The 7,044-nt window shown below is 39.6% G+C and overlaps 1 protein-coding gene across 1 annotated transcript in view; it reads left to right on the forward strand.

Moving 5' to 3' along the window:
• The window catches only part of LOC104998189 (glycerophosphodiester phosphodiesterase domain-containing protein 4-like), a 129,963-nt gene that overhangs the window by 27,327 nt on the left and 95,592 nt on the right, over positions 1 to 7,044 (forward strand). The window contains exon 3 of the mRNA XM_010853255.1: positions 3,639 to 3,732. Coding sequence (XP_010851557.1) covers positions 3,639 to 3,732 — 94 coding nt within the window. The remainder of the gene's footprint in view (positions 1 to 3,638; positions 3,733 to 7,044) is intronic.

Consider the following 7,044-nt stretch of genomic DNA (forward strand, 5'->3'; position numbering starts at 1 on the left):
TTAGATAGTTCCTTGATCCAGCTTATACTTCTCAAGATCTATAGGCCCCTTCCTATGTAGTCGGTGCTAACTTCAGGGTTTTAATCTATTGCACCTGTCACTTCCAAAGTGGTTCCCTCTGTTTATTTTAGCTTCTTCTGTTTGCTGATCTCTTCAGTGTCTGATTTCCACCCTGACACTAGAGGGGCAGTGGTGGTCACTTTTTTAGGTTCACATGTTCAGATGTGCTGTGGGGAGGGAGGAACACTGCAAACAAATATCACTGGCGTGTGTGGGGAGTGCTCGCAGTGTCTTGGCCACACTGGGTTTGCCCCTGCTCATAATGTATGTGCTTTCCCTGTCTACGCTGCTCAGGCTGTAGATTGCTCTGCCAGGAATTGTCTGGGGTGGGCCCTGGGTTGTATGTACTTCCCAGGCCTAAGTCGCTCAGGTTCAGGTTCTCAGGTACTCCACAAAGGCGCAGACTCTGGCTGCCCTCGCCTGCCTGTCTCCGGCGGTGGATGGTCCTTTGTTCTGTGAGCAGGCCTGGCGGTGTCTTAGGTTAGGGCTTTTCATGGGATAGCTATCCCACAGTCTGGGTTGCTATCTCAAGTTAGTTCTAGTTAGTTCCCTCAGATTGCCCTTGGGGCATTCATGCCTGGTCCTTACCCTAAGCAAAGCAGCCCACGCCTCCCTGTCCAGTCCCTGCTTGCTAGTGGCAGATGCGAGCGTCTGCTCTGCTTCTCTGCTGGGAGTTGCCGTTAGGCACGTAATCTGTGGGTTTTAATTATTTATTTATTTTTCTTCCTGGTTATGTTGCCCTCTGAGGTTCTAAGGCTTGCCACAGACTCGCTGGTGAGGGTGTTTCCTGGTGTTTGGAAACTTCTCTCTCTCTTTTTTTTTTGCAATAAACTTTTTTTTTTTTTACATTTGAAAGGAGATTTTATTTTATTTTTTTAAAATATAAATTTATTTATTTTAATTGGAGGTTAATTACTTTACAAGGTTCGATGCAGGATACTGGATGCTTGGGGCTGGTGCACTGAAACTTCTCTCTTTTTTAAGACTCCTTTCCCAGGACGGATCTCTGTCCCTGCCTCTTTTGTCTCTCTTTTTATCTTTTATATTTGTTCTTACCTCTTTTCAAAGACAATGGGCTACCTTTCTGGGTGCCTGATGTCCTCTGCCAGCATTCAGAAGTTGTTTTGTGGAATTTGCTCAGTGTTCAAACGTTCTTTCGATGAATTTGTGGGGGAGAAAGTTGTCTCCCTGTCCTATTCCTCCACCATCTTAGGACCGCCCCCTCCACTTTTTTCAATTCCGCTCAGCTAAACAAACACCTTTTCATTCTTCTCATTTCCATGCTACCTGACTACTACTACCTATAGTGAGTACAAATCCATAGGTCAAGAACTAGAAGATGGAAAGAGAAAAAGAAAAAAAAAAAAAAATGTAAAATTCTTCCTGCAGTTCATGGTGAGTGGGTGGTAACTTTACCTGAATTTGGTGAGAGGATTTTGAGCTGAGCTAAACTATAACAATATCAATATTTAACATGTGATTGAATGTACAAAAGAAGACCTTTTAGGTTCAAAGGGAGTGAAGGAAAATAGATGTGGCCAGAGAAATGATTAGGGAAGATAGAGGCACCATTAAATAGTAAACTTTAACTTCCTCACTTGGAAAAAGAAGTCAGTATCATTACTTGGCTAAGCAGTTTGCTGAATTCTTTGACTGTATCTCAACAGCTATTAAGTCCATCTTTCATTAAAAAAAATTGAAATATGGCTAATTTGCCTCCTTGGTAGCTCAGTGGTAAAGAATCTACCTGGTAATGCAAGGTGTGTGGATTTGATCCTTGGGTCAGGGAGATCCTCTGGAGAAGGAAATGGCAACCCACTCCAGTATTCTTGTGTGGGAAACTCATGGACAGAGGAACCTGGTGGGCTACAGTCCAGGGGCTCACAGAGAGTTGGACACAACTTAGCAACGAAAACAGCAACAAAATAACTAATTTACAAGTGTAAGCAAAGTGATTCAGCTATATATATATATATACACACACACACACACACACGTGCATACATATATATATATTTTTCAGACCTTTTTCATTATAGGTTATCTTGCAAGTTTTCTAAGATTTCCATTTTATTGTTTTGATAATTAATGTGCTTATTTTAAAACATCTATTTTAGTTATATGAATGTGAGACCTTTCTTTTTCTGAAGATCTTGATTACTTCATCGTTCTTTTTTGATCATTCTATTACGTTTTTACTATTCAGATTATTCTTTTAATTGACATACTGCGTGAATTTGTTGACACTCCTTACATGTTTTGATTGCTGTCTGTGAGCTTATCTTTTACAGAGTACTCTTAGCGTCTTGATCTGGGATAGGTCTTGCTCGGATAGCTGCTTGCTTATTACATTCTTCTTGATGTGTAACTCCTCACCAAGGAGAATTTCCTTACTTATTTGTAATGTGGTTTTTCTTCACACATCTATATTTTATACAGACATACCTTGGAGATATTGAGGGTTCATTTCCAGACCACAGCAATACAGTGAATATAGAAATAAAGCAAATCACACAGTCTTTTGGTTTCTCAGTGCACATAAAGGTTCTTTTTATACGGTACCATTACTATACTGTAGTCTGTAAGAGTATCATAGCATTATTTATAAAAAATTTTCATGCCTTAGTTAAAAATTATTTTATTGCTAGATAGCTAATCATAGCTATTTATGAATAACTTGCCTTCAGCAAGTAGTGGTAGTAACACTAAAGATCTTTGATCACAAATCACTACAACAAATATAATAGAAATGAAAAATCTTGAAATATTGCAAGAATTGCCAAAATGTGATACAGAGATAGGAAGTAAGCAAATGCTATGGGAAAAATGATGCCAATAGTCTTGCTTGATGTATGGTTGCCACAAACCTTCAGTTTGTAAAAAATGCAATGTCTTCAGAGTGCAGTAAGACAAGTTATAGGTCTGTATTGTTAAAATATAATTTCTCCAGGTTTTATATGGTGAGAAGGTAATCTCTGTTATCTTGAAATGAACAGTCTAAAACAGTTTTGACATACAATACATGGAACAAATTTAATCCTCTTTCTCTTAGCTTATCATTAACAGTTTTCTCTCACAATCTCCTTTAGGAATAGAACATGTCAAGGCAGTTTTTAAAGAGGTCAAATATCTTACACAGGATAGAGAAATTGACATGGTGGCTTGCAGTTATATAAGAAAACGTACATTCACATAAGCCAGAAACCTTCCAAAATGGAAAGTGTTAAATTTTATTAAGGCAGTAGACTTTTTCTCTTTTAGAATTCCAGAACTTCTATATTATATTGTTTTTAAAAGAGAATATGTGTTTTGAATATATATTCTGAATAACTTTTTAAAAATGATACCACTTATACAGAGCCCCATTTAAAGCACCCAGTTGCCATTAGGACAAAGTTAAAAGTTCTCCACTAAATATCCCCAAAGCTTTTCACACATCTGTTCCCAAATTGCTTCTCGTATCTCCCTCTGTTTTCTTATACCTCATCTAGTTGGTCTTGTCGCCCCTATCCTTGATGTAGATGCTACTATTTTTTTTTTTTTTACTGTATTTTAAGGATTGAAACTTATTTTTGCAGGGTCATTTTTATAGGTACAGGGCTCTGGTTCTTCTGGTCCATTGTCTTACTGAGTTTCCTTGGGATCCTGGCTGCCTACACATCATTGCTGTTGGTGAGTAATGTTTTCTGTTTCTCCCACTCCTTTCATGAGTAGCCTCACTAGGTACTCTGTCTGTGGCATGGTTCTCAGTTGGTGCTGGGAGCCCTCAGAACCTCAGATCACACTTAGCAGAGTTGGCATTTACATTAACCACTTGAATATTAGGCAGGAGGGATAGATGTAGGAAAAAAGGCTTGTGCTGTTAGAAGATGTGTCTTACCACTTTGACCCTTAGAAAGAGTGGTAGAACATCCTTTTTCTCTTCTATTTCATAGCCTACTTCCTGGTTCACTTAGTATTATCATTTTAGATGCTCACACCTTCACATGGCAGTACCTTTACATATTGAACTACTCATTCCATAGCCTATCCCCTAACGAGTAAGTCTTTCTGGGTCTTATAAATTAGCTAGCGTGTCAAACCTGTTCTAATGCACAATTGCTAGCCCCTTAGTCCAGGTGCACTAACCTGGTGGCTCAGACAGTAAAGTGTCTGCCTGTAATATGGGAGACTTGGGTTCAATCCCTGGGTCAGGATCCCCTGGAGAAGGAAATGACAACCCACTATGGTCCTCTTGCCTGGAGAATTCCATAGACTGAGGAACCTGGTAGGCTGCAGTCCATGGGGTCGCAAAGAGTTGGACTTAACTGAGCGACTTCACTTAGTCCAGGTGCAGAATACCTTTTAGCAAACATCTTTAGGCAGTAGAGACCCTGCCTATGTTTCTTGACACAGTAGGGTCATGTAGTATGAGAAATTCAGGCCAGGAAATTTGAAGAAGTGGAAAGCTTGTGAGACTGATTCTTAGTTAATTGGAGTTTTTCAGTGCCCTTTTATACATGGGGCATATATATCCTTCTCTGATTTCATGATTCCTTGTCTCCACTGATTTCCTGTCTGATACAGAAGAACTCAACCCCCAAATCAGTTAATATTTGCCTTAATTTTTCATTCAACAAGATGTGTTGATTATTATATGAGTGATAAATACTGAGGATACAGAAATCAACAAGACACATGCAGTTTCTGTTTTCATGTGGGGCACTTCAGAGTGACAGGTATGAGACATAAAGTTATAATAGTCCTTAAATCTTAAAAGATGAAGCTGTTAAAGTGCTGCACTCAATATGCCAGCAAATTTGGAAAACTCAACAGTGGCCATGGAACTGGAAAAGGTCAGTTTTTATTCCAATCCCAAAGAAAGGCAATGCCAAAGAATGTTCAAACTACCGCACAATTGCACTCATCTCATATGATAGCAAAGTAATGCTCAAAATTCTCCAAGCCAGGTTCAATATGTGACCTGGGAACTTCCAGATTTAGTAAAGGCAGAGGAACCAGAGATCAAATTGCCAACATCCATTGGATCATCAAAAAAGCAAGATAGTTCCAGAAAAATATCTACTTCTGCTTTATTTACTATGCGTAAAACTTTGACTATGTGGAACACAACAAACTGTGGAAAATTCTTCAAGAGATGGGAATACCAGACCACCTTACCTGCCTCCTGAGAAATCTGTATGCAGGTCAGGAAGCAACAGTTATAACTGGACCTGGAACAACAGACTGGTTCCAAATTGGGAATGGAGTATGTCCATTCCCATGGCTGAATATTGTTATTGCTTATTTAACTTATATGCAGAGTACATCATGTGAAATGCCAGGCTGAATGAAGCACAAACTGGAATCAAGATTGCTGGGAGAAATATCAATAACCTCAGATATGCAGATGATACCACCCTTACGGCAGAAAGTGAAGAAGAACTAAAGAGTCTCTTGATGAAAGCGAAAGAGGAGAGTGAAAAAGCTGGTTTAAAACAACATTCAGAAAACTAAGATCATGGCATCTGGTCCCATCACTCCATGGCAAATGGATGGGGAAACAGCAGAAACAGTGACAGACTCTTTTCTTGGGCTCCAAAATCACTGCAGATGGTGACTGCAGCCATGGAATTAAAAGACACTTGCTCCTTGGAAGAAAAGCTATGACCAACCTAGACAGCATATTAAAAAACAGAGAAATTACTTGGCTGACAAAGGTCTGTCTAGTCAAAACTATGGTTTTCCCAGTAGTTGTGTATGGATGTGAGAGTTGGACTATAAAGAAAGCTGAATGCTGAAGAATTGATGCTTTCGAACTGTGGTGTTGGAGAAGACTCTTGAGAGTCTCTTGGACTGCAAAGAGATGCAACCAGTCAATCCTAAAGAAAATCAGTCCTGATTTTTGGAAGGACTGATGCTGAAGCTTAAACTCCAATACTTTGGCCACCTCATGTGAAGAGTTGACTGATTGGAAAAGACCCTGATGCTGGAACAGAAGGGGACAGAAAGGGATGACAGAGGATGAGATGGTTGGATGGCATCACCGACTCTATGGACATGAATTTGAGTAAACTCTGCAATTTGATGATGGACAGGGAGGCCTGATGTGCTGCAGTCCGTGGGGTCACAAAGAGTCGTATATGACTGAGCGACTGAACTGAATTCAGGGGATGTTGAAGAAAAAGGATAGGCTTGTAACAGACCTTGGAAGGCCTGAAAAGTGAGCTAGTGCATTAAGCATAAATCAGATTTCTATTTAGGAAAATCATCCTGGAGGTTGTGGTGTGGAGCCTCAGCCTTCTGGGCTTCAGTTTCTTTTCTTCCAAATGGGCAAGATAATATTTAATAAAATGGTATTTTATAAGGCTGAATAAAGAACAAGTGAACTATATTCGTGAAATTGTTTTGATAAAAATCTGTCTCATACATTCTCTCATTCATATCCTGAGCATCTGAGGACTCTGTTTTTCCGTTCCTGTCTCCACACTGACTTGGTGACTGGCTAGATTTAGCTTCAAATTCTATCTAAGATTTATTGCCTAAATACTGATGTTAATGATAGTGGCTAGTAGTTATAACAGTGGCACTGGCTCCTCAAGAAAGGTTTTTTAGATGACCCTTGGAAAGGCTGGCCCCTGACCTCTGTTCTCTAAGAAGTGACCTCTGTTCTCTCTGTTCTCTAAGTGTTCTTGGTAATACCTACCAAGAAATTCGTAGGAACTCAAGAAAGATATCAGTATACTAACTTTGCAAAATCCTGGAGAAGATAATAATAAATTCTTCCAGGGGTTGCTGGTGAAAGGTACAAGTAGGAGGTGACACGTGAACTTTCTTTGAAGCTTCAGTGGCATGGGAAAGGGGAGAGCTTTTTAGCAGAGGAACAGAATGGCAAATTCCCAGCATATGAAAACTGCTGATGTAGCAAGAAGTGAATGTAATACCAGACTGTGAAAGAATTTTGAATTCAGGAAAGTGTTTTTGGCAGCATCTTGGGGATTTCAA

Source organism: Bison bison, unplaced genomic scaffold (assembly GCF_000754665.1).
Source record: "Bison bison bison isolate TAMUID 2011002044 unplaced genomic scaffold, Bison_UMD1.0 scf7180017864324, whole genome shotgun sequence".
In the NCBI taxonomy this organism is placed as follows: domain Eukaryota; kingdom Metazoa; phylum Chordata; class Mammalia; order Artiodactyla; family Bovidae; genus Bison; species Bison bison.